Source organism: Biomphalaria glabrata, chromosome 17 (genome assembly GCF_947242115.1).
Source record: "Biomphalaria glabrata chromosome 17, xgBioGlab47.1, whole genome shotgun sequence".
Taxonomy (NCBI): domain Eukaryota; kingdom Metazoa; phylum Mollusca; class Gastropoda; family Planorbidae; genus Biomphalaria; species Biomphalaria glabrata.
The window spans coordinates 8,360,420-8,387,927 of record NC_074727.1 but is presented as its reverse complement, the minus strand read 5'-3'; the positions used below and the strand labels follow the sequence as shown (position 1 = coordinate 8,387,927).

At 34.1% G+C, this 27,508-nt stretch overlaps 2 protein-coding genes across 3 annotated transcripts in view; both read left to right on the top strand.

Moving 5' to 3' along the window:
• LOC106071593 (glutamate-rich protein 3-like) overlaps window positions 1-25,774 on the top strand; it is a 38,270-nt gene extending 12,496 nt beyond the window's left edge. Inside the window, exons 10-26 of one of the 2 annotated variants that reach the window (XM_056015438.1) lie at window positions 422-475; window positions 1,005-1,151; window positions 10,566-10,673; window positions 11,147-11,215; window positions 12,014-12,100; window positions 12,648-12,799; window positions 14,213-14,735; window positions 15,503-15,580; window positions 16,466-16,849; window positions 16,975-17,114; window positions 18,383-18,431; window positions 18,887-19,048; window positions 20,517-20,677; window positions 20,815-20,946; window positions 21,834-21,925; window positions 22,176-22,251; window positions 22,622-25,774. In XM_056015438.1, the coding sequence (XP_055871413.1) occupies window positions 422-475; window positions 1,005-1,151; window positions 10,566-10,673; window positions 11,147-11,215; window positions 12,014-12,100; window positions 12,648-12,799; window positions 14,213-14,735; window positions 15,503-15,580; window positions 16,466-16,849; window positions 16,975-17,114; window positions 18,383-18,431; window positions 18,887-19,048; window positions 20,517-20,677; window positions 20,815-20,946; window positions 21,834-21,925; window positions 22,176-22,251; window positions 22,622-23,110 (2,903 nt within the window). In that variant the 3' untranslated portion in view covers window positions 23,111-25,774. Of the gene's footprint in view, window positions 1-421; window positions 476-1,004; window positions 1,152-10,565; window positions 10,674-11,143; window positions 11,216-12,013; window positions 12,101-12,647; window positions 12,800-14,212; window positions 14,736-15,502; window positions 15,581-16,465; window positions 16,850-16,974; window positions 17,115-18,382; window positions 18,432-18,886; window positions 19,049-20,516; window positions 20,678-20,814; window positions 20,947-21,833; window positions 21,926-22,175; window positions 22,252-22,621 lie in introns of both variants that reach the window. The other variant, XM_056015437.1, reaches the window with a different exon arrangement.
• LOC129923618 (uncharacterized) lies at window positions 2,823-8,964 on the top strand. The gene is made up of 2 exons (XM_056015440.1): window positions 2,823-4,259; window positions 4,462-8,964. The coding sequence occupies exon 2, from the start codon at window positions 5,043-5,045 to the stop codon at window positions 8,124-8,126; it is 3,084 nt and encodes a 1,027-aa protein (XP_055871415.1). The 5' UTR covers window positions 2,823-4,259; window positions 4,462-5,042; the 3' UTR covers window positions 8,127-8,964.
• Window positions 25,775-27,508: the final 1,734 nt, after the last annotated feature.

Genomic DNA, 27,508 nt, shown 5'->3' with positions numbered 1-27,508 from the left:
ACTTTCTTTTTGGGGTCTCAACGACTTTTAAATGCTGTTTTTCTTAGGCATCTGATTTTACCAATGCTTACTTTCTGCTCTAGACTTGTTTTTTTGTGTGTTTTGTTTTACACATTTTGGAGTTTCCAGTTTTCAAGGTAATTACATTCCAGCCCAAACCTCCTGCAGAATGGCAAGGAATGATGGCAGGCAATGTATGTTAAAACCCAGGACCAGTGTGACCATCCAATGACAGTCCAGAGGGCATACCACACGACCAGGCAGCCACTCATGGTGTTAAACCATATTATAGTTCCAACATTATATTCAAACTTGCATTTATATGTAGTGCTTTGTGTTTTCTTTTACTATTTTTTTAACTTTGTTTATATATAAACCTAAGGATTGATATTTTTATCATTATGTTTTGTTTTTTTTTTAGATGAAAAGAAGAATCATCCCATAATTCCTGTAGAACATGACGTGAAAGCTAGCAGTAAGTCTCCTCTTCTGTACTAACCTTTTCTAAAACCTTTGACAATTAGGTCAGGGCATTTTGGTGGGTCTTTGGTTTCTTTTGTTTCTGTTTTTTTTATTAAACAAGATATGCCTTTAGCCTAATTTAGATATGCCTTTAGCCTAATTGAAATCTTAAACAGGATCAAGTGTGTTCATAAATTATTCATAATTTATATTGTTCTTGAAATCAACTTTTCAACCGACTGTCTTATGTCACCAATAGTTACATTATATATTTTTTTAAATAAGTTTTTTTGAAGAATAAATTATACTTGAACTTTGTCATTTTATCAATGATTATGATAAATTCATGTATAGATAGCCTTGAAATTAAATTTTTAGTATTTGTATTTTTTTAAAATTCAAATCAATTATAACAAGGAAAAAAAAAAGTGTTATAATGAAACAAAAAATGCTTCTAGTTAAATGTATTAGAAAAAAAAAGACACTACTAGTAAAGCCTATTTATTATTATAGCTCTTAATCCTTTTTTCTTTCAATTTCAGGTACATACGATGATGATGATTTTGAATCAAGCAGTCAGAGTAGTCATAGTAGTCGCAGCAGAAGCAGTAGTCGTAGCAGCAGCAGAAGTCGTAGCAGCAGCAGAAGTTCAAGGTCAGGCTCAGATGAGGAAGCACCCAACCAAGGAGGTAATTACCCAACTGTCTAGAAAGAGTTTGCATGGTTATGCTCACTTGATAACACGTATGTCTCACTGTGTTGATTATTTCCTCTGACTCTATTATATATTGTTAATCTAATTGTGCCAGCATCCAATACAAAGACAGATGTTTGTTTTGAATTTGGAGATTTGATTATGTAAAAAGAAATACTTCTTATGTAACAGTAACAGTCTTTTTTTTTTAAAGAATCCTTTTGAAGACTAAATACCCCTTTTTACTTTATTCCTGAAGGTGTAAAATTGTTCTTTTGTTTTTAACCAACCTGTCCTTTCTAAAACAAGTTTCCAAGAGACACAATCTTTCTGGAATACAGACAGGGTGGTTAAGTGGTCAAGAGCCAATTTCTAAGATGCAAGTTTGAGTTCGGGAAGAGACACTAACATTTTTTGTCTTTTGTTGCCTGAGTGCTCTAGCATGCAGCTAAATTGTAAGGAGAGGAAGACAGTATCCATCTTTTCATGGGTGTTTATGTATGTTTGTGTGTGTGTGTGTGGGGGGGTTTCCAAGGGTGTGGGTGAAGATAGCTACAGATTTTAGCCCAGGCTTTCATCTGACTTCCTTTCAGTTATGAGATCAAATTGAGTGGGTAGGTCTACTACCATTGACTGCAACAAACATTTTGAGTTTCATTCTTTGTGATTACACTGTTAAAAATAGAGCTACAAGCTGTAAAATGTAAAGATGGTTTCCATTTGGGCTGGATGCAAATTCTAAACATATGGAAATCATCATCAAACTCAATTTTAGTGAGGCCTTGAGAGCCTCAAATCCTCTCTTATGAAAGCCCTAAGCTGGATGGAAACCCTGCTGTGCGTTGTACATGTATGTTGTCATACAATTAAAAAACTTGTGGTTTCACAGACCTGTCGAGATTGAGATCAGTAAATCTGGGGCAGTTGAAAAGAATATAAGGCATGGTTTCCTCTTCTTGGGCCCCCAGACACAGTAGGCTTTTTTATGACTTGTCCCAGCTCTTGAAAGATTTTTCCATTTATTTTTTTAAATTTTGCTAGTGCATGATGGAAACTCACAGGGTGCTTGGCAGTGTTAGCCCTTCCTGATTGGCCAAGGAGTTTGTAATGGTGTTTCCAGTCACTCCTATGTGACTTGGTACCCACTGCATTGGAAATAGAAAATATTAATCTTAAGTTCACCTTTAGGTCTTGAACAGAACCTTTGTATATATCCTGGAATAAGAAACAGATTAAAAACAAACAACAACTTTGACACAGAACTCATTGAGATAATGAGAAAAAAAATCACTAAACAGAACATGTAGTGAGGGCCAAAAAAGGTGTGAAAGTTGGTGTCCATGTTTGTTATTTGTGTGTCTGAGTTTTGAAGTCTCTTCTTTCAAAAAACATTTTAATTTATTAGCTTCATTATCATTTCAAGGACCCTTGCTGATTATAACTCAATGTTAGCTATTAAATATTTGAATTTCCTGAGTGAAAGCCTAGGAAAAACAAAAAGAAAAAAAAACAACAACTTTACTATCTAGTCTTTGTCATGAGCTACATCCTCATTTATATTTTCTTCAAACCATTTCCACAGTTTGAAAGCAGTATTTTAAGTTTGGGAACTTTACCAAAGCAAAAAGTTTGTTAACATTCCCTCTTTCTCTTATGTATTTCAGAATAAGACAAGAAGATAATATGTGAAAATAGATTATCTTTGCTTTTTTTTTTTTCTTAATTTCCTCTTTCTTGTCAAAAAATTAAAATAAATATTTAATGATTCAATATTTAAAAATCATCACCCATTTAGCTAGAAGGAAAATTATTATTAATACCCTGTGAAGGCATACATCACTTTCGTTATTTTTAGCTGAAGTTAATGTTAAAAAGGCGAGTAATAGGAGTTTTATATGTAGAAGTTTCCTGGATAATGTCTTATTAGGATTTATATTAATTATATCAAAATCACTTTATCAACAAGGCACCTAACCAAAATTTAAAGATAAAAAGATATTTTTTAATATCAAATTGTTTATATATATAAATGTTCAGAGTATAGCCCATGTTAGAAAAGTGGACAAAGAAGATTTTTTTTATTTTTGCGAAATATTGTGAAAGTTTTGTCTTTTAAATAATAAAGTAAAAAAAAGTTAATCTTTTTTATAAGGATTTACATCAGTTATTGTATCACTAACTTCTTTCTGCTAAGCTTATGAATAAATTTTTTATATTTTTTTTTTAAAGGGCCTTTTTAAAAGCGCTTTATTAAAACATTTGTAGCTCAATATGTTATATCTTTCTTTTGTTGTTCTAAACAAAAGCCAACAATATCTTCTTTCTCGCAGATAAAAATCTAATTGTTATTCTGACTTCGGCATCTTAGGCCTGATATTTTTGAGTTATAAACCACTATTGATTTATTACCACTTTTTATGTGAAATCATTGAATGTAATTTGTCTTGATCCCTAGGCGTATATACTTTGCAGTAAATTTAAAAGTTCACTGAATACATTAAAAATAGGATCTTTTTCTTTCAACTACAAAAGTGGTACAAAAAAATGGAGTCAGGCTTCTTTGGAAAATAAATTGAGACTCCCAATTCTTGTAACTAAATGAATTAGTTTTTATAGTTTTCAAGCACCATTCATGGTGTTCTTTAGTGCCAGAGGATAGCACATTTTATTTTTATTTTACATTTATATTTTTGTTTGTTATTAGCAAGATATTTTTTTTTCTTCAGTCTGAATACTTTTTTTTATTGATTAAAATATGTTACATTATAAAGATGCTATGCATTTTTTTATTTTTCTATTGTCCTTGTTTTTTTTTTTTTTTTTTATTAAAATATTTAACTTCATGAAAATCTGTTACATTGTGTTTGAATATGATATTCAGTTGATCTTTTAATACTTTGTATTTACGTTAGCTTTTGGCTTTAGCAATAAGGAGATAATCCAATCTAAATTTTTCATCTTATTCTTTAATAATGCTTTTATATTATTTTATATATTTGTCTTTTATTTTTGTACCTGGCTAGAGTTTTGATTCTCTCACCTGTTTTCACATATTTCTAATTTTGTCACCAACTGATCACATGACCTTTGTAACCCTTTGCAGGTCAGTACATTTATGAATAGAATCATTTTTATATTTAAAACAAAACTTAAGTTTAAATATAACCTTCAAAGTTTACAATATTTAATTAATAATTTACTTCTAAAAAAAATCATCTAGTCATTTTTATGGTAAATCTTGAAAGGTTTAAATAATTTAAAAATTCTTTTTGTTCATATTATTGTTTTTTTTTCTATTCTTTCAGAATTTGGAAAGAAAAAGCCTAATCCCAAAATTAAAGATGTGAATACGACAGAAAAGTTTTTTTATTTTGCTGGAAAAGGCAAATTGAAAATTGAAACAAAATATAGCAAAAGTAATAAAGAAGATGCTAATTTGCGGAAAAATAATACAAACGTTAGTAAAGAATATGATCATGGCTCATTCTTCGCTGAACGTACTCCTAACTTAGACCAGAAAGAAAAGTATAAACAAAAAAAGAATGCTGTCAACAGAGATCAAAATGATGCTTTGGACACAGCGGATGAGGTCTCGGATATTGAATCTGAAATAGCTTCTTCTGGGACTTCAGAGAGCAAAGGTGATTTGAATTTAGAAGTTGAAAATGAAACTTTGAAAAGTAGCTCAGAGAGCAGCAGCACAGCTGTCCAGGAAGTTAAACAAGATCTCTTGAAGCTTAATGTGGCCAGACGACAGCCCAGCATCATCATAAGTACGTCTGATGGTAGAACGGAAGAGGTGCTGGATTTTAGTGAAATAGAACATACCATCACTAGGAGCTGTGATCATTACACACCGTTTGAAGATGATGATTTAAATCAAGTTATGCCTTCTCTAGAAATTCTTATAGACCAAGACATATCAAATCAATTGTGTGAAAATAGTATAACTAAACCAAGCAAGAAGGAAGCAAAGGCTTTAGTGTTTGAAGAAAAGTGTATGACAATACCCATGGCCAAGACTGGACACAACAAATACATTAATAAACAACTCAAGAGACAGGCTAGGAAAATTAAGAAGAGGCTGCAACAGTCAGTTGAAGATAATATGGAGTTGAATGCTATGAAAGACTTAACTCCTAGGGAAAATGTAATAAAGGGCTATCCTGGTGACAGCAGTGATGAGGAAATGCTTTCTCTTGTCATGCCTATCGACTCTCATCCACATTTTGGCAAAGAGTCCTGTCAGGTCGACACTCATCACACTGTAGAGATAGAAAACAGTTTAGGGTCAGAAAAAACACCCAGGTTCAGTGTCGTGTTAGACAAATTTAAAATTAAAAAAGGGTCAGGGAAACAGTGGTTTATTAGAAACGGTGTGTTGTCCCACGAGGAGGATCATGACAAAGATAGGGAAAGTAATGCTGACAGCAATGATGCACAAATGGATCCAATGTCCTTGCACTCAACTGAACCTTTCAATGACAAGGATAACATCAAAGTGGATCAAATTGATGCTAACATCATTCCTTTGACAGTTCAGAAAATTAATGCAGATGAGGCAGAGCCCCTGAAGACAATGGCTGAAAGCATAGCTAGGACTGATTATGTTTCTAATGAATCGCAACCAATCCTAAAGCATCAAATTTCCAGCTCAGACAATGCTAACATAGATAACTCTATGTTAGATTTAAATATTGACGAGAAGCCGGAAGGCATTGCTGTAATTGACTGTCAGGCTGTTGCACCAACTTTATACACTTTGGGTCTAGAAGCAATGATTAAGGACAATGGTCTCAAAGAGGGTTACACTTATCAGCATTCACCTTCTGCCATAAGCAGGGACTTATCACTGTTAACAGCAGGTGAAGCTGCTGCTTCTACAGAGTTGACTTATTTCACAACTACAGAACAAAATGTTGATTGCTTGAACCCTCCTGCTAGAATCGTTAAAATAAGAAGCCTGGACAGAGAGTCTGAGCGATATGTTAGACACAGCGAGGCCCTTGAAGAGCCACCCACTTTCAACACTCAAGTTATGCTGAATGATGTTGAGACTGAAGACTTACCAAAACCAGAGCCACTGACCCTCTCTGTTCTAAGCCCTGGTGAGATGTATCATATAGCAGATTTGAAATGGCAGGAGTTGCGGCAAGGCAACAAAATTAGCAGCCCTCAGACAGAGAATCTTACAAAGAACTCTCAAGAAAAGGAAGATAACTTGAATGATCAATGTGATCAAGAAATTCTCAAGGATAGTGTTGAGGCTAATACATGGGAGGATTTGCAAGTTTTGCATGAGATTACCTCCCTTAGTTGTTATGACAGAGTGCATCCATCACCTTTCTACATGTCTGATGACAAAAACGATAGAAATGGTATTGAAATTAATGCAGACATTGATCTCAACATGATTGAACCTATTACTTACTCTAATGAGAAGTCATTCTATAGTAAAGAAAGTAATGATGATCATACCAATGTGAGCACACACCCTAACTTGATGGAAGAAATAACTTCCTCTGATCAGATATTAACTCCTAGTCCCAGATTATCAAGTGAGATAATTAATAATAATCAGATCAACAAAAGTAGCAAACCTATCTTGACAGCAGTAATTACTTCCCCTGCTCATGCATTATTTGGTCTAGAATTACCAGCTGATGGAAGTATGATTAATGAGACTAACTGTGATAACAAGTCTAACTTGATGGAACAAACTACTGACCACATACCAACTCCTGATCAAAGTTCATTTTACAAAGATGAAAATAATTTTGAGACCACCGCAGAAATATTAGCAGACAATCACATGCATGGCTCAAACAGAGAAGAGAACCCTGATGTTCAGTCTATTGTCACATTTCCTGAATCAGATATAAGTTCTGAGGACTGCTCTATAAGAGAAGTAAATACTCCAGTTACTTTTCAGTGTGAAGTTGTGGATGTTTCAGATGGTGAGAATGGCCCACTTGAAATGGATGAGATACCTATTGACACAAACTTTCTTTATCCCAGAAGGCAATCAGTCAATGAGACTTTGGTGATGGACAAACTCATAAAAAACTATCATGAAACATCACATAACATACTAGGGGATTCTTTTGTTGATTCACACTTACCACAAGATGATTTGTTGACTTCATCATGTAATCCACATCTGGGCCTCACCCTGGGTGAGAGCTTGGGTGTTTCTGAAGTATCTCATGAAACCATTCCAAAAGCTACGCCAAGTGATGACACCTTGAAATCAGAACCAAATCAAATCTTGGTAGACGATAAACAGTTAAAAGCTGATTACTGTGATTACAAAACGTCAGAACTTTTGCCTCATGGGTTTCAACTGTATGAAATCTCCCCAGACCAAACACAGACCAATTATAATCTTAATGGTGACACTGCGTACGATGAGAGTTATCTTCTCTCTGTTCACAATAAAGATATCATACAAAGTCATGACCCTGATAACTTTGTGAGCCAATTTAATGACAAAGAAATTTGTGACCCAAGTATTAACACTTTACAAAAAGATAAGCGTAATGATTCCCAAGCATGGGAAGCAAGCAGTGAGAGTCAGTCAACAGACTCAGACATTGAAGGCACTGTGGAGTTTTGTACACATTTGAACAGCATGCCCAGTTTGCCAACAGATTGTTTCATCAGCACCCATGAGGATAGTGAGCAACATTGGGGCAGATCTAGCATTGACATGAGTGACTTGAACCGACAGAAAATCGTTGAATCATCTGACTTTAACATGCATGAATCTCAGTTTGAAAGTACTAGCAGCCTAGATAAAATAGACTTAGACGAGGTAGACTCTAGCTTGATACTATCTGTAGAGGAGAAAGAAGAATTTTCCCCAGATTTTCATAGCAACATTGAGGAAATAAGTCAGCTTAGTGAAAACAATAGCATCAATGCACTGATAGCTTGCCTTGAAGAACAATTGTCCTTGGACCAGCTCTAATAGAACAATAATATCATCTGCTGTAATAGAACAAACCAATGAATTCTCTTTCACATTAAAAATTTTTTTTTTTTTTATATTCAGGCCAGACACTGTGGAAATGTTTTGGTTAAATAAAATGTAATTTATTTGTAATTTTTAGACATTTTTTGCTGCAATATTTTATGGTACATTCTCAATTTAAAAATAATTGTTGTAATAGAATATGTGCAGAATGACACAATATTGTATTTTTTTTTTTTTTAAATGTTGAATTCGCTTGTTATAAATGTGGTTGACAACATTCAATCTGGTGTTAGATTTGATAACAAGACTTACTCACGAATTGTCTTTTCAAACATCATCTCAGTATTATTGTTATATAATAAAAACAATGATGTTTTTGGAAGCAATGTTAAAATATCTAAAAATTTGTTAGTCTGCCTTTGTGTGACTTAGTTTTGGCAAGTTCTTTTTTGCTTCCTAACCCTGATATTGGCTTTTATTATAAAAGTCTTTTCATTATGTCACTTTAAAATTGTATATTCTCTTTGAAACTGGCTTTAATAGTATTGTGATATGTACAGAATGAATACTTAAACTGAACTGTTTTGTTAGAAGTTTCACAAATAAAATCTTTCAACTCATACACTCAACTGTATTAATTTGAGATGACATTGGCTAAAATAAAATTTAGAAACATATTAATGTTTAAATTGTAAATTATAAAACTAGTTTATAATGGAACAAAAAATAAATATGGAAGATGATGTAAAGTAAATATAAGCATCTGTCTGATGAATCAATACTCCATCTAAGTCTGCCTTGGTTATGTGCCCCTTTTTTAGTTTTGAGAGGGAAAGCAATCATATATGTATATTATTTTCATTATTATGTGGACTATTTGTGTATGTGGTCCATCTGCCTAACTAGTTTACATCATAAAATTGTGTCTTTTGTCAAAGGTTAATGTTGTCTATAGACTCTGCATTCTAGAACCTTCTTTCCTCATGATGTTTCTAGATCTTTCCTGTTCTCTTTCCTCACACTGTAGACAAGAACTAACATAACCATTCTTATAATGGCTGTCTAGTTATGTGTTATGTACTTCATGCAGTCATGGCAATGGTCATGAGTTCACATCCTACCTGCCATCATCCCCTACCAGCCAGGGCCGCCCCCCCCCCCCAGAGCCTCCACATGCTTAAATCTGGCCCTGCTGGGGTTACATATATGGCCCTGCTGGGGGGTTACATATATGGCCCTGCTGGTCAGTTACATATATGGCCCTGCTGGTGGGTCAATATATGGCTGTGACTTTACTTTTTCTTCTTTCTAAAGAAAGTAGTTCAAATAGTTTTATAGAACTATAAACCCCTCTGCAACTTGTACGCAAGCTTATTGGGTAAATACATGAATAAATTCATTAAGATTTATTTTGACTTAACAATGCATTGGCACTTGTGTATTTCTGGGTTAACTTTCTTATTATTTCTACTCATTATTCAGAATGCTTGGAGTTAAGGGTAGACTCATTTTTTAATAATATCATGTCAAATAACAATTCAAAAGTAAATAAACAAAAAACTCTTTACAGTTAGAGCTAAAAAGTTAATTAAGGGGAACACTTTGGCTTGAGGTGATTTTGTTTGTAAACAAAACTTTATAAATAGCAGTTGTTGTTGTTTTTATTCTAAGATATATAATACAATGTAAGACTACAAATTCAATGCTGTTTGATGAATCTTTTAATTAGTAAATGCACACAATAAAATAAAAAGCCTCCATTTTTGTATTCCATTTTTTCCAGCCTCTGTCGCTTAGTTTCACTGCAGGACAATGTCTGTGCTGACAGAGAGAGAGAGAGACAGAGAGAGAGAGTGAAAGAGAGAGAGAGAGAGAGACTTTGAATGAGATAATAGTTTGTGTATTTGAAAGTTTTCTAAATAGTGCTTGAAGAAGAGAAACGGTATAAATAAAAATTGGAGCCTTGTATTTCTTACATTCTACATACATGCAACAAGAATAAGAACAATAAAATAGCACCCCTAATAATGACTTACACTTAGCTGTTGTTTAAGGTTTAAAAAAAAGTCTTATATGGTAATGATTGAAGCAATTAACTACTTTTTTTTTTAGTCTTGATGGTTAATAATTACATCATGAGGTAAATTAAAGTATACAATCCAGTGCAGCATGATCAACAAGTGGAGTGTTGTTTTTTTTGGCTCTATTTAAATTCTGATGGAAGCAATGAATCAATTGGTTTGTGAAAAGATGGCAGACTTAGGATTAAGCCTTTGAGCTTTTTTTAAAACTTTTAATGGCTACCTGACTTCAGCTGGGGAAAAGTAGTTTATATATAAATTAAATTATATAAGTATTTCAATGTGTAGGTGAACATTTATTTTAAAATCATTTTTGTAATAGAGGTATATGACATTTTATTTATTTTTCTAGTACAACAGCAGTCACCTAAAATTGAAAATGCCAAGAAAGTCGATAAAGACCAAAGAAAGAAAGAAGAAGGAGTCAAGGAAACTGTGCAAGAAGTGGAAACTAAAGATGGTAAAATATCATTCTCTTTATATATTTCATCTCCGCAAGGGGCCACCAACCAGGTTCCTCCAGGCATCTTGGTTCTGGGCGAGTCTCACCAACTGTCATCACATCTTGCCCATGTCATTGGCATTTGTTTCCAAACCTCTTCTTTATCTGTGACAGTCCTTCTGACCAAAGTGTTCCCCTTGATTAACTGTTTAGCTCTAATTATTATTTTTATTATGACCATAATATTTGTCCAAACTCATGTAGTGAGAATCAACCAGCTTTTTTTTTTAGTGGAATAATTTAAATAAAGACATTTAAATAATAAGTTTCACTTTTTACTCCTTAACCAGCTTCATCTTTTCCTTAGCTTTTCTTAGGGCCTCATATCTATATCACATGGTTTTATCTCTTTCAGAAGCCATCTGCCGCCAGCTACCTTCCTCTCTACCAGAGAGGACAAAATCAATTTTTTTGTGTTTTTCTTTCAGAAGTTTCATCAAAACCTTTGTCAATGAAGTATAGTGACACTAGTGACAGTAGCAGTGAGGCCAGTGACACAGGTCAGTCTTTCAGCATTACATTTTATCTTTCTGAATTCAAACTGAAATGCAGTCAATACAGTTAAGATCTAGATGTGATCTTTTCATCCCTAATAACCAGATAGCCCAATTACATGAGATTCTGTGTTTCATTTAAGTTTCATTAGCTTAAGATTTTTTTTTTTGCTTTAGTTATAATGTTTTGTTTGGTGTAATGCACAAATTGTCCGACAAATTTCCTTACGGACAATAAAGATTATTATTATTATTATTAAATAATTGACAGCTCTGATTTTCTGGTTGTGTAATTAACCAGACCCCTCTTTATTGAAAAGGAACAAGCTTCATATTAAAATTGTAGATATAATTATCACTTACTGGTACACTGTGTTGTGCAGGATTTACATACAAGCTCTACAACCTTAAGACCCCCTTTGTCTTAGGGGCTCCAAACATTGTCTGAGTGAATTTGTTATGAATAATAATTTTTAAACGTTAAAGATTTATTCTTTCACCATCATATGCTTCTTTATTGTATTATTATCAAAATTGTTTATTCTTCTAGGTATCTGAAAATCATATTTGTCACTGACATATAATATCTGTACTAAAAATAGTTATAAAGAGCCCCAGATCTCAAATGGCCTTATCAATTCTAAATTCGGTCATGACTCTGAGGTATCCTAATGTTACAATGACAATTTAGTTTGATTGAAAATGAAATGCAATGTTAAGTATCCAAATATCTTATTTGTCTACGAAAAAAATTTCTGCAATTAAAAGAAAATTTTGATAGATTTTGTTGTGTCTGTCTAACAGAGGAGAAATCTAAACAGACTTCTAAGAGCTCTGCCCCTGTAGCAGCACCACAGATAGTTGAAGTGAAACATGAAGAAAGTGACAATGGTAGGCTGTTAATTTCACTCTAACAATTGTAACAATGGTAACAAGCTTTAAGATAGGATTAAGCAGCCATGGCTAGAGTTGTAGCTATTATTATATACAAAAGACATGGTTTGCTGACTAGAATCTGTATTGTCATAGTCTTTCAAATTGTACGATGTTAGAGTTTTAGCAAGTCTTTCAAATTGTACGATGTTAGAGTTTTAGCAACTTCTTTAGAAAGTTCTTTTTTTTAACAGTAGCATAGATTCAGTATGTGTAATTGTTCCCCCAGAGTTCAAGACCTAATGGAGATAGATTAAAATTTTTGTTTCTCGATTTTCGGTAGTTTATATGGTTGTTTTACTAGGAAGTCAAGGAATTGTAGCTGGGAGGATACAAACCTGGGATCATCATGATGACATTCTGAAGCAAATACCACATGATCAGTTGTCCTGGCCACTATAGAGTGTCTTAACCATTCACCACAGAAGTCAGTGAATTTAAATTCTCCTGAACTGAAAAAAAAGGTGATCTTTATAAAGTTTCATGGTTGTTTGTGTGATTTCAGAAGGTAAGGACTCCCCAGTTGTGGTAAAGAAAACATCTTTAACAGAATCTACTTCAAGTCTGTCTGGATCTTCAGACTCATCGTCATCCTCCTCAGAAGATTCAGACAGTGAGCATTCCGGCTCCACAAAGTCACCAAGAGAGGTTACCCCTGTAAGTATGACCTAAACAACAGGAACCCATGTTCTGCTGATTTAAAGTTGGTGTACATTAAAAAGATTGTTATCATGGGCCAATTTAATATCATCTTACTATAATTATATGATCTAGTTGATAAGATCTTATAAACCAGTAATTTTTTTAATGTCACTACCCCATTTAACTTAAATTTGCAATCAAGTCCAATTTATTGTATAAGATTTCCACAATCTGATCTCAAAAATAATGTAGTAGCGTTTTGGATACGAGTTCTTTATATTTGGATACTAATTAATAAGAATTGTACTCAATTTGGTAAAAGATTGTCTGGGTATCATCCTTAACATTGATGAACAGTCATGTAGGGGTTACTTGATAGAAATGTCTGTCATTTGGGAAAAGTACAAAAAATCTTTGAAGTGTTTGTGAAGATTCAACAATCAACTTCAACCCTGTACTATGGTAATGTTTGAAGTGGCTAGAAAGGCAAATAGACTTTTTGAATGATAAAGAGCTTGTTATCAATGCATGATTAACATTATACAAAATTGACTAAAAATATCTTTTTTTTGGTGACGAACTATATAAAAAAAATATAAGCTATTTTATTAATCTTTGTTTGCCTGAAACATGAAATCCTTATTTTGTCAGGTTTTGGTAGTATCAAAATACTTGCTTAGAAGTTAACAGTGTTTATGCTAATTTGGCTAACACAAAATCAACAAGAATACAGTCAAATCAGCTTAAATAGACCACAGATTTATCAGCCTCTCATAATACTGCTATTCAACAACTTGTGACCATCTGGGTGGAACCTGGGCATGGATCTTGAAAATGGTTCTAAACATTTTCCTAGAAACTTGACACTTGCTGTATATCATTGTGAGAAGAATTACTAGCTCATTGACCACACTGGGACAACTCTAGTTTGATGTTTATAATTTTTCAAAGTGAAAAAGAAACAAATTTAAATTTTTAGCTAGAGAAAATATTTTCCTTGAATGGACTATATGTCTTTGAGTATTTCCACATTCATTGAAGAGTTTTATAAATTAATGTTCAGGAAAATTGTGCGCATCATCCTCTAAGTTTAGATCTAAAGGCCTATCTTTGGAATATTACAAAGTCTAGTAGATATATACATTCAGGATTCTTTCTTGGTGTAAACAGGGAATGGGGTGGGGTAAAAAATATTTCATTGTTTTTTAATCTAATTACCTGATATAAATTTTTCACATGTAAATTATGAGTGAGTCTTGTGTGAATGTATATTTTGGTTTTCTATAGTTATAATGTTTTGTTTGATTTAATGCGCAAATTGTAATTTTCTTATGGATAATAAAGATTATTATTATTTTTTTTTTTAATTAATGGTCATGTTTCAATGTGGTCTGATCAACCAATATATTTATTTCTATTGTGTTTCAGGTTAAGAAGTTGAAAGAGGAATCAGAAACAAAGAAGGAAAAAGAACAGCATGTCACTGAGCCTGTGACATTTACCTTTGAGCATTCCACTGGTGAGAAAAAGGTTGAGACCAAGGACTCTCAAGCGCCCGCATTTCATTCCCCACCAGCTCATGACACACACCTTGAGAATGAATCCAGACTGAAACACAATGAAGAGGCAAAGCCTTCAACCTCAATCACTCAGAGTTCCACAATGCCAGAAGTGAAGATGGAAGATGTGAGACGAGAGAGGAGGAGCTCCACTGCCTCCACAGCATCAGCCTCATCCTCAACCATTTCTTCTTCAGGGTCTTTTTCATCCTCTTCCTCATCAAGCAGTGAGGATTCGAAATCAGAGAACCAAACATCTAGGTCAAGGGCAGATGGTAATCCACCTCAAGAGGAGCCTGTAATAGAAAGTGCACAAGCAAAGAATTCTTTTGAGTTTGCTGAGAAGATTAAAATCAAAGAAACAGAAGACACTTCCAGGATGGAGGAAAAAAGTAAGATTTTTTTTTTTAGCTAAATTGATTTATCATTTTTCTATCTCTGCTATCACTTGTTATTTATAATAAAATAGATAAAACAATAACAAATAAGCAATGATAACACCATACGCCAGGCTTATGATTGATTTTTATTTACGCCCTCGTCATAACAAATCTCTTTCCTAGCAGAGTGATTCTATATAGGGACAACATACACCTGTGTTCAATGTGATAAACTATAATAAACAGGTGTTCTTTCAAAAAACAAAATATGATTAAAGTAAAAGTAAATTTCCTTTTTCAAGCCTTGAGATCTATGAGGCAGATGATGTTTCTGTGGCCCACAGTTAACGATGGTATCATGTGGCCAGCGCAATGACCAACCGCCTTTACTTTTCCCTCGATTAATGTCAGGTACCCACTAGAGCTCGCTGGACTCCTAGGCGCCCAAAGATCATGAAATTTAAAATCACAGTCTTTACCAGGATTCAAACCCGGGACCCCCGGTTCAGGAACCAAGCACTTTACCTCTCAGCCAAAGCACCTCCAAAATATGATTAGATACATGTTTTTTGTTAAAACTTGTCCTCCATCCCTTGTGCTCAGGCAGAACTGTAATATACATTTCATACAGTCTAGCTTATTACACTTATTGGATCAATGATTTTCAAAAATATGTCAGGAAAGAGTTCGCAGAAATTAACTGGATTAAACTAGGTATTGCTGTAATCGACTATGTTTTTTTTTTTAATAAATTTAAACATTTATTTTTTGCTTTCTAGTTGATGTGACTGTTGCCATAGAAACTGTTCCACAACCAGAAACGAAGGGAGATGATCCTGTACAGAGAAGGAATTCTGGTACTAAAGCAATTCTAATACATGACACCTTCTAGAAAAAAAAAATATAATAAGAGTGTTTCATGTTTGTAACAATAACTTATTTTAAAAACTTGGTACCCAAGAGAACACATTTGATTTCAATGCTCCAACTGCTTAATTTTTAAAAAAGTGCAAACATCATCTTTTAATGGTAGTAGCTGCTTACTTAAGTGTATCAAGAGAGATGGATACCTCTTTCCTTCATGTTGTCCAAACAACATTTTTTCCCTGCTTTGTGTTCCATTCACTGTACCCTGAATGCTTGTTTGTAAAATCTTTTACATGTTTCGGATGTTCCTTCAAAGTTGAAGATAGTTTACTTCCTAGTCTAAACCGCAGGACAACAGGGGATGGGAGCAGGCAGGGTTTGAACCCGGGACCATCGATAAATCCAAACGACCAGCATGCAAACCGCACGACCAGGCAGCCATCCATATGATATTGCGTCCAAGCCATCCTAGTTTTTGTAACTTTACATTTTTTAGAATATTGAAAATCTCTTCCTGATTGCATTGCAAAATTACTAATTTAAAGACTAAAAAATTTTTAATTTGGCACATTTCCAACACCAAATTGCCAATGAAAAAAAAAAAAAAAGGGTAGCTACCACAAACATTATGAGAAATCATTTATTTGTGTACTGAGTTGGGTATTATTTGAGGCCTGACTTTTTCCCTAGATTGGCTGGCAAGTGTCCAGACATAAATAGTGGACAAGCTTGGACACCATTCCTTTTTAGTATCCCTTGCCTTGGCACATGGCTAAATCAATTTATTATTACCTGTCTTCATACAGATTCTATCAGTATGTTTTATGTTTTCATGTTTGCCTGCAGGTCTGTTACTCAAAGCTTTTTTTTTCCAGATGTGTCTGTTTCCTCTCTGGACTCTTCATCCTCCTCCTCTGTTTCCTCTTCATCTACGGAGGGCTCACTGGTCATTAAAGATGAAGGGGGCGCTCTAGTCCTAGAAGATGAAAAGGTTTTACTGGTACAGAAAGATGGAGGAGATGTTCAGGTAACTGAAGGTAATGCTGGTGTCAAGCAATCAGATCAAACGATTCATCGGAAAGCAATGGAAAATATTGATGAAATCCAAGAAAGCCTCTCAGAATCTGGTTCTAAAGAAAGTCAGATCCTTGATAACTCTGAAAAACCTAAAGATGACATTGAGCTTGTGAATGTTCCTTCTATTCAGCGTGTAGTTGCACCTATCACCATGACTGATAATGAAATTAAGGAGATTGAAGGTGAGTTTATAGTCCAGTGCAGGCCATTAGTTGCAGCCCCCCTCCCCCCCCCCCCTTACCAAAAAAAATGTTTTGGTTTGTGCATTCCTTAAGCTCCTTTTTTAAAATGTTTGTTGGTCTTAAAGAAACAAATGAATCAGAAGATAGTTCATCCAGTGACAGTGAATCTGACAGTAGCAGCAGTAGTGAAAGTAGTGGTAGCCAGAAAGGTAGCAGGCCAGGTAGCAGTGCATCAAACAAAAGTAACGAAGAGAAAGACAAACTGGTCAGTCTCATTCATTCTCTATTTTATTATTTGGTTTGGAACTTTTGTTGGTCCAATAATAATTTTTTTTTTGGTTTATGATTTTTATGGTGATTATTATTTTGTGTTTTTTTTTAATTAGGAATTGAATTTTTTGTATAAACAAACTAGAAACTATGGAAATGGAATTAGAACAGGTTGACTAGCACAAATTAATGGCAATAATTATCTGTATTAGTTTGGCTTAAGCTGGCTTATTTCAATTCAATGGAAGTAAATTTTGTTAGGATGTTTATTTATAAATGTCACAGATCTCTAAGTCTTTTGGAGTATTGTCGCAGCACTAATTTTTTTAATGATTAGTTCTCATTAGTTTTCTTTATGTTGAAACATTTCAAATGCCCTATATTAGACTCCTATTCAGTGTGAGTATCCTCCAGTCCTTGATCTTGTCATTATTGGACCCTGTCACTCTTCCTTTTTATCTAGTTATTAACCATGCAAAATGAAATGACTTTGGCAAGTTTATCCAAACTTCCTTATTCTAACAGTTCAAAAAAAGCGTATCTATGCAGTACTGATTCATGTAGTTTGTTTTACGTTTTGGATGTTCCTTTGGAATTGAAGATTATTTCACCCTAGCCCAAAGCTTCTACAGGACGGAGGGGGGGGGGAATATGGGGATGATCATTGAGATGACAGTCAAGAGCACTACCACATGATCAGGCAGCCATTCGATTTTCAATCAGAAGGGGGTCACTTGGGGTCACTATTATTGTGGTGTATATAATCCAAAGTTATTGATGAAGCAATTTTGGGTATTTTACAAAAACAATCACAATATCTCAAAGTTTTTTCTTTGATCCTTAGTGGGGATGTGTGGGGGGGAGCGCTGTTTGCCTTATTTTGTTTCAAATCTGAACTAGTTTGCTATGTTACGCTTGTAATGCCCAACTGGATTTACTTTCACCAATATTTGTATTGTTCCCATCAATTCTGAATGTCTGTGAATTGAAATCAGGACCTTTCATTACATGACTGAACACTTTATTTACACCTGATCATATCATGTTAGCCAGGACAGACTTGTATACCATGATAAATAACTAAACAATCTATCCATCTACTGTTTACAAAGAATCGTTCTACAACTCTTCTTGTACTCAATGCCATAGATGACATCCAATGTTTCGCTTTTTTAGTTACTGTTTTCTTGTCATAATTTTAACTGTATTGAAAGTATGTTATTATTACTGACTATAATTACTGTAGCCATTGTAACGTTTCAGAAACTGGCACTCTCTCCAGTCATCACCATACAACATGCAGATACTTACAGTAAGTAGATATTATTGAAAGGATTATTTATTAATTGGGGAAAAGGTTTTTGATTAAAGCGTATGACCTACAAATCAATAAGAAAACTGAAAATATGTTGTAACCAATTTTTTGTTTCCTAAACACTTCTAGAGAATGAATATTTGTGACTTTTATTTGTAAGCATTTAGTTTAGTTTCATGATGAACTAAACAAGTCCAAGGTCGCGTAGGTTGCAGTGGCCTAAGGCCAGCCCTGCAAAATAGTGGCATATGCTACGCCGTAGATCAACTAGTTTAATATATATGCCTTGTAAGAAAATCTCCAATGGTTTTTATGTTTTTTTTAAAGCACTTTGTTTATTGTTAATGTAAATTATAGTTCTGACTCTTGATATCAAAGCCTTCCCACACATTTAGATGTGCTCCCTTTTTCTGACTGAAAGGCCTGGAAAATAAAAGCATTTTCTATCACAGGTTCAAAGCCATCTGAAAGTCTGGAGCAAACCAATCCATCCCCAGCACCATATGAAGTACCACAGCCACCAACAAGCTCCCATGTACATGATACAAAGTTTGACAAAGAGGATGAACTCAAGCAGAGTGAAGTGGATAAGACATCTCAAACACTTATTAATGGTATGAGTTGAAATAGCAATCATTTAGATTTTTTAAGGGTTAAAAAAGTTGAACTATTGAAGTGCTGTAACAAATTCATAACATAAAAACTACGATGAGATAGCTTTCTTTTTTTTTTTTTTTTTTCTCTTTTTTTTTTTAATTAGAATGCATTGAAAAGAGAACAATATTTTTAGTTATCATAACCTGACTAATATAACCAAATTTTTTGAATATGTAGAGAATTTTAAATGATGATAAAAACTCAAACTTTGCCATCATATTGAAAATGGAGGTAATTGTTAATCTAATAGTTTCTTTTAAGAAAAGGTTTTTTTTAGCTTTTTATTTGTATTAATATTTTTGTTTTAAATTGTATTACTCATGTATTCATTTTCATTAGCTTGTAAAGTGGTCACTGGTAAAAAAACTTTTGTTTTATCATTTCTGGATGCTCCTTGAAAAATGAAGATTATTACGTCTGAGTCCAAACCTCCTACAGGATGGCAGGGGATGAACGTGGCCAGGTTTTGAACTTGAAACCATTGTGATGACAGTCCAAAGAACATTAACACGACCATCTTTCCATCCAAAGCAAAGTTCTAAAGCACATTATTAGTTTGTTTTAGACTTTTTTTGTTTATAAGAAAAGTAAAAATATAATATCGTTTAATCATCATCTGTCCTTTGACTTTCGTCGTAGGGGTGTTGTGACAGTTTGCGTTATCAAATCCCTATACTTTACCAGTCAGCAGCTGTTGTTAGCAGGATATCAAGAGAGAGCACAGTCCATTCTTTTGTATTTCTTTTGTTTCTTCCTTAACATGTCTAACGTCTTTGATAGAATCTAGATCTAGTATGTCATTTCTCCCCTTTTTTAAATAAAATTCTAAAATCTTGAAAAAAAAACAACAACTTAACTATGCAATATTCCTAACATTAATGGAATAAAAATGGTGAAGTCTAAATCTCAGTCACAGCAGTAAAAAACAATTATAGATTTCTACTGTACTTTTGCTTTTTTTCTAGAGTGTGGGTAATGTGTTTACACTATGCAATATATTCCACAATCTACATAGGTATTGCATTGATTTCCTGGCACACTTATATGTTTCCCTTTTTTATATCCTTGGATACACTTATACTAGTAATAGTAAATGGCAGCCTGGTCTTCCAGTATGGGTGCTGGACTATCATTTGCTCATCTCAATTATCCCATATTATTCTATGGGAGGTTTGGACAAAGAAATAGATTATCTACAACAACTCTGAAGGAACATCTCAAACATGTTAAACAAGACAAACATTTGATTGTTCTACTTAGTCACACAGCTTACAATTGGGCCTAATAAAAAAACAAAACATTGATCTTATTCCTTCTAAGTTATTCACTTTAGTGAACCATTCATTTGGTTTGTACTATTGTGTTTATATGTTTTAAGTCCTAATTCAGTTGCTGTTTTTTTTGTGTTTATTTTTATCAAAATAGATACTAATGAAGACAGTGTGACATCCGACAGTCAAACCAATGCGCCAGTACACTTTGTGAGGTCCCATCCACCAGAGCCCAGGGAGGGCAGCATTCTGTATGAACTAGAGAAGGGTCATCAGATAGTGGACCTCAAGAACATTAAACTAAACAAACTTCAGGTAGTCTCTTCTTTTTATGCCTCTTGTCCATCTTTCCTACAAACTCAGAATAGTACTGCCATGTATTTCTCTTTGATCAACTGATGATGGATACTTTACAGTTTTCTTTAATATTTTTTTTTTCCGGCAATTTGTAGATTCAGGAAGCTGTAGAATTTCTCAAGGCGAAGCAATCCATGAGTCAACTAAGTCTGGTCAACTGTGACCTGCATGATCAGGACATTCAGATGTTAAAAGATGCTGTAATAGCCTCTCCGTCCAAACCTGTGGTAGGTTTAATGTATACAGTAGCAACTTTGGGGCATAAATATTTAGATGATTGAAATGCAATATGGATACCTATAAAAAAGTAAAGTACCCCTTTAAGAACCTTCGAGGCAGATGATATAAAGCTCATCTGTTTTATGGTCGATGGTAAATGAGAGTGTCATGTGGTCAGCAAATAACCAATCACCTGTACTTCCCCTACTACTCATGAGAGTTGGGTGGACTCAAAGAGTCAGGCACCTAGCTTTACGGAGCCATCCATCCAATGAGAGAGTTTTTATGATTTCCTTTTTGAAGTTGGCTCCAAGTACTCATTAGCGATGCATCCATGTGAATAATTGTTAATATAATTTTAACTTTAATCTTTGTGGCGATAGTCCCAATTCTCTCCTTTTCCAAATATTTTCACCAGTACTCTCAAAAAGAAGTCAATGGAATAGAAAATTTCTTTTATAATCCAACAAGAAAAAGTAGTTTGTGTATGCTTAAAGGAGGTGCTGTGGCTGAGCGTGAAAGCACTTGGGTTACAAACTCGGGTTCTGGGTTTGTATCCTGGTGAAGAGTGGTATTTTTAATTTTGGGATCTTTAGGCACCTCTTTGTCTACCCAGCTCTAAGGGGTACCTGACATTACATGGGGAAAGTAAAGGCCACATGACATCTTTGTTAATCGTTGGCCACAGAAACAGATGACGTTTGTATTATCTGCCCTATAGATCGCAAGGTCTGAAAGGGGAACTTTGTATGCTTTAAAACTTTAAAAAGACATTTAAAAAACCAAACATATTAAACAGCTAAATAATTAGCCATGACACAACCAATGCTTCAACATGAACTACATACTAATATATACTTATACCATTAATCCTCTGACTCATGTTTGTTTACAGGTATTGAACTTGAGTGAAAATCTGTTGACGTCTGCTTGTGTCCCACACATACTGGATCTTGTGAAAAGAAAACCGTCCATAGAAGCTGTCTTGTAAGAAGTTATCTTTCTTAGTTTATGTTGTACCTCTAGTCTTAAGTTAAATCAAAGATAATGTTCTGATCATTGTTCCAACTACCTCAATGGGTCCATCATATTTTTATATACATTTAGGGTGTAAGGCTTCTTGAATATGGTACCATTGCTGGGGGGTAAAATATTCTTGGATGCTGTTGTATGCATCTTTCCACAGACAGCCAAATATATTTTTTCTTCTGTCAACAAATGAATTTTTGTTTTCTAGACTTACAGGTTCTAACTTAGGAGATAATGGAGTGAAACAGTTAGTGGATGGTCTACTGGAGCAATACAAGGACTCAGTAAATAAAATATTTATATCACAATGTTTATTTGTTGTAGTAATACATGTAATATAAAGTCCTGTTCCACTCTAAACCTGTCAATATATACAACAAAATAATTTAACTTTCATAATAAGTAAATTATTGTTATTTAAACTTTGTCAAATAATAATTTTAAAAACTAATGAAAAAAATAGATTTTACTTGTTAATTGATTTTTTTTTTATGAAAAAAATAAGGCAAGCTTTTACATTGGTAAGTTTTTTTTGTGATACTAGTGAAAAACTACAGTTGCTACCTATTTAAAATGCTATTAATGAAACCATTTATAAGCTATTATGTCTATTTAACAAAATTGTTCTAATTTTTGTATTTTTATTCTGACCAGTTCCAAGTTGATGGCGAAGACGTACAAAGTGGGGAAGATGGCAGCAAAGGTCTGTGTGAACTGGATCTTGCCAACTGTAATATCGGGGATGAAGGTATAGAAGCCCTTGGCAGTCTGATTCGCTCTGGGATGGCCATAGACACACTGAACCTGTCTTTAAACACAGCTGTAACTCAGAAGGGCTGGGTAAGTTTTGCCCAGGCCCTGTCTAAGGCCAAAGTCCTTGAGACTCTGGCGCTGGACAATAATGACATAGGAAATGAAGGCTTGGAGGAGATTGCCCGCAGCTTGTATGACAACTCCTCCCTGGCGGCACTGGACCTGAACAACATCCACATAACAGACAAGGGAGGTAAATATCTGGTCGAGCTCCTGAAAAGAAACACTTTTATCCTGGAAATCAACCTGCAAGAGAATTCTCTTTCAAATCAACTGGTAGAAGATATTAACAAATACATCTCTCTAAATAAATCTATTAATAAGGACTAATTGGTAGCTTTAATAATTAGTTGCTACTATTTTATGTTATATTTATTTTTAATGTTTACCACCTGGTAAGACAATAAGTTAGCTCCCTTGCAATGTTTAACTTTCATAAATATGCACATATATAAGTATTGCTTTTATATAGACTGATATATTGTGTTAACATAGAAATGCACAAAACTAAAGTAAGGTTTTGTTTGACATAAGTTAAGCAGTTATAATAAAGTGAAGTGTTTTTATATAGGTCAATGTTTTATATAAACTTTTTTTTTCCTATTGCTGCTTGTAACTAGACATAGAAAATTGTTACTTTCAGTCTGTCTGTACCATGTTTCTCAACCAAGCAGGACTTGTTAAGTTAGTAAAATATCCCTTTTAGACCATGCGATCTATAGGGCAGATAATGTTAAGGTCTGAACCTGGAGTCCTGGGCTCGAATCTCGATGGAGATTGGGATTTTGTAACTTCTGGATTTTTAGGGCGCCCCTGAGTCCACCCAACTTTAATTTGTACCTGACTTTAGTTAGGGGAAAGAAAAGGCGTTTAGTCGTTGCACTGGTCATATGACACCCTGCTTGTTAACTCTCGGCCAAGAAATAGATGACCTTAAAAAGCATGACTTGGGTGAACCTTTTATTTCTTCCTGTTCACACATATTTAATAGTTGTTTTTTTTCTGCCCTAATTAAAGTTAGTTTTGAGAATCCTTAACCTGTTTGCCAAGTGCCATGAGGCGGCTGGATTGAGAACCACTAGTTCAAATCTTTTACTTCCACTTTTAAGTTCTTGGAATTCTGTCAATCAAACCTCACTGGACTGTGTAAGTCTGAGTCCCATGTAGACAACCTCCAGTCATGTAACCAGGGTTAGAGTCATGTTGTAAACCTAGTGTTTGCTCTAAGTGAGGTCAGTTTTGCAATCTTATTTTATGTTCCATTATTGTCTATATATACATCCTATGAACAAGTTTATTTATATAATGTATTTTTGGGCAGAATTTCTTATGCTTTGCAGATATGCAATATTATAACTCCAACAGAATACATGATAACATGATAGAGCAATACATTATCAAATTTACAACTTTTAATGAAGTTTTAATGCTACAGGGTATATGTGAAAGCATTATTTTTTGTAATGTATTCTTTCTTGAATGAACCCAAAAATCATTTTGCAAGTCTACATGATAGAAAATGTATATTGTTATACTTTTACTATTGGTGGGAAGCTTGGTCGAAAGGCTAAGTGCGCTTGAACTTGGCTTGTCTTGACCTAGAAGGGGGCTCGAGGTTCGACACCCGACTCGGGCAGAGTTGCGTTTACTGAGCGCCTAAGGGCAGCACGGAAAACCAACTCCTAGATACCCCCTCCCCCCCACTGGTCCAAAAATGAGATTGGACCAAAGCGCTCTGAGCATGCTATAAGCATGAAAGTAGCGCTATATAAAAGCTATAATAATACTTTTTACTAAAACTTGAACAAATGAATTTCAAAACAAACAGAAATATTCTGAATTTGTTTTTCACAATTTGCCTTCAAATCAATATCTCTTAATGATCCTGAGAGCCTGAGAAGAAAAAGTATGATCATTGAATGGTCCAGCTACCTTGGCACATTGTACTTTTATTTTTGAAATCCTGTGATAAGATTTGAAATGTCAATCAAAACTGTTCTGAAACCAAAGCCATTGTTTGTGCCACATTGTTGTGGGTATGACTCTATTTAAATCATCCACTTTTTTTTTTCATGTTTAATGGTTATTATTAATTAATATTTAAATTATTTCTGTCTCAGTGTTTTATTCAAATATTTTCTTACATTATAATTGGATATCATTTCTTTTGTACGACTAATCCTGATTGGGCAGTATGGCGTAATGCCTCATAGCCTCCATGTAAGTCGAGGGACTGTCCAGATACATCCCCTGTTAGTTCCTGGAGTGCTTAAAGACACCAGAATTTATCAGTTAGAATCTTATGATTGACAAACATTTGTTTTAAAGCATTTTTTTGTTTCAGATGAGGTGGTGGGGATATATGTATACCTTAGTATTTATACACACGTTTTTTAAATACATTTTTTTTATTGATATATCTTTGTCACTTTGATAAAATCAAAATGCATAAAGGAAACTACATTTAAATAAGACACTCTTTTATAGAAGGATGAAATGGTTCTGGGGCAAGGTACTTTCATAGACAAATATATATAGGTTTGTGGGGACACTATTCCTTCAACTTTTGCAGTTTTACTTTCCCTGTCATTTTGAAGTTACTCTCTTAATAAAAAAATTCTACCCTGAAATTTAAAGCAGAAATTCCCTTAAGACATCACTATTGAGAAGCATATTAAAATAGTTCTGAAATTTCCAATCATTTCAAGTTCAGAGAGATGATTTTTTTGTTCTCTTTTCAATCTTCTGTTAATGCAATGCTTTGGTCTAAAAAAATAAATAAATAAAAGGTCCCATATTTTAATCTTGAATCCCTCTGACTTTATTATTTATACCACTTGTGACACATGATTGTTGCTTTCTATTCACATAGAATTGAGTTTCTTTGTGGGTTTGAAATCTGTCCATTTGTTATTGTTTTTTTTTTCAACTTGTTCAATTTTATTATCTGTGATAATGTCTTAGTTACATAGTCAGAGTAAACAAACAAAGCTATTCACATGTTGACTTTCTTCTTTGTAATTACTAAAAACATTCTTCATATGACTCAGTAGGAAATAGGATAGGCTAGATTATTGCAAAATAGCATTTACCTAATTTAATTCAGACATTTTCTGTATAAATAATAATAAATGACTAAATCGATTTTGTAATATCATAATAGTAGACCTTCATGTGGATCTTTAAAAAGACAACTTTGTAAGGAAGATCCGTTTAATTAATGTTATGATTATAGCCCTCTAACAATAAAAAAAAATCTTCCTGGCAACACGATATAGCTTTGATATTCATAGGTTAGATTTTTTCTTTTTATTCCCTAGATTGGTTGCTAGATTTGGTATATGTTATGTACCATCTTTGTCATTTATGTTGTGTAATGCCTTTCTGTTAATCATATATGGATATTCTTTTTAATTAATTAAAACAGAATTTAAATTAAAGTCGAATCATTGTTATCAAGGAATAGACCTTAACTTTATGAATAGGGATATGCCAATCACAAAGAAAGGAGTTGTCCTATGTTCAAATTTTTCATTATGCTTAGACCATTTTAATTTTGCTAACACTTATAAGACAAATTGTTTCTAGGTTAGTAGTTATCGTTCTCACAGGATGTATTGGCGCGTAGTGCTGAATATCCTGTACGCCCCGCCCCCTCTACGATGTTAAAGGTCTTAACCTACACTAATAAAAAAAAGTTCATTGGTATGGCGCTGTTAGCAAACCTGACGTAGGTTCATTGAAGCCCTTGGAACTTAACATACTTGAAACAAAAAAAGGCAAACTTATCTAAAGGAAAAAAAAAAGTACAGCCTTTAGCTGGCATATTAATTTTGATCGCTGTGAAGCCTTTGGTCTGAGCTCAATGCTGAGTGATTGAATGTGTTCCTAAATTCTGATCGATGTATACAAAAATGACCACAGGCCTTGACTGACAATCGCGACAAACTAGAAATGTCCACGGAGTGCAGGGATCTCTAAAGAATAAAAGGATTGATAGGTACGAGGACGTTTTAATATAGAAACACTGAAGACAAAGCTTTGCTCACTTATAATTGATTCTTGCACACACAGGAAGCCAGCAGTAACAGAATCGCCCTTGACTTTGAGCAAAACTTTTCGAACAAGGCAATACTGAAATCACTGGCCACCAACACGCAAACACAATCAGGGTTTGAGTCCCGATACCAAAATCTAGTCGTCTTTCCAATTATCAAGCTAACTTAAGAAGTTTTGTTAAGTTTGATTGGACTAGTGACGGTCACGTTCACAGTGGAGCTTACTACACGATTTTTCCCAATTGTGACGTGTTCATTGTGACTATTGAATGGTGTAGAAAAAAAAAGAATTTGAAAAGCTTAGAAGACTTACAATGAAATAAAATACTCGTTACATCGACTGTGTAGGCCTATGTTTAATACAAAGTGCCAGAGTTTAGTAAGTAGACACTTTGAGCAGGTCTTTAGGTCTCGGGTTCGAATTCCAGTGATTGGGATTTTGAGCTCACCCAACTGTAATAAATACATGATATTAATTGGGGAAAAAGTATAGGCGGTTGGTCGTTGTGATGGCCACATGACACCTTCTTTAACAATGGGCCACAGAAACTGATGACCTTATTTCATCTGCCACACAGATCGCATGGTCTGAAAGGAGTTCTTCACATTTGTAGCGGCCCCCGAAAGGGGAAAAGACGCTATTAGTTTAGTGTGAAATGTCTGTCCGTCC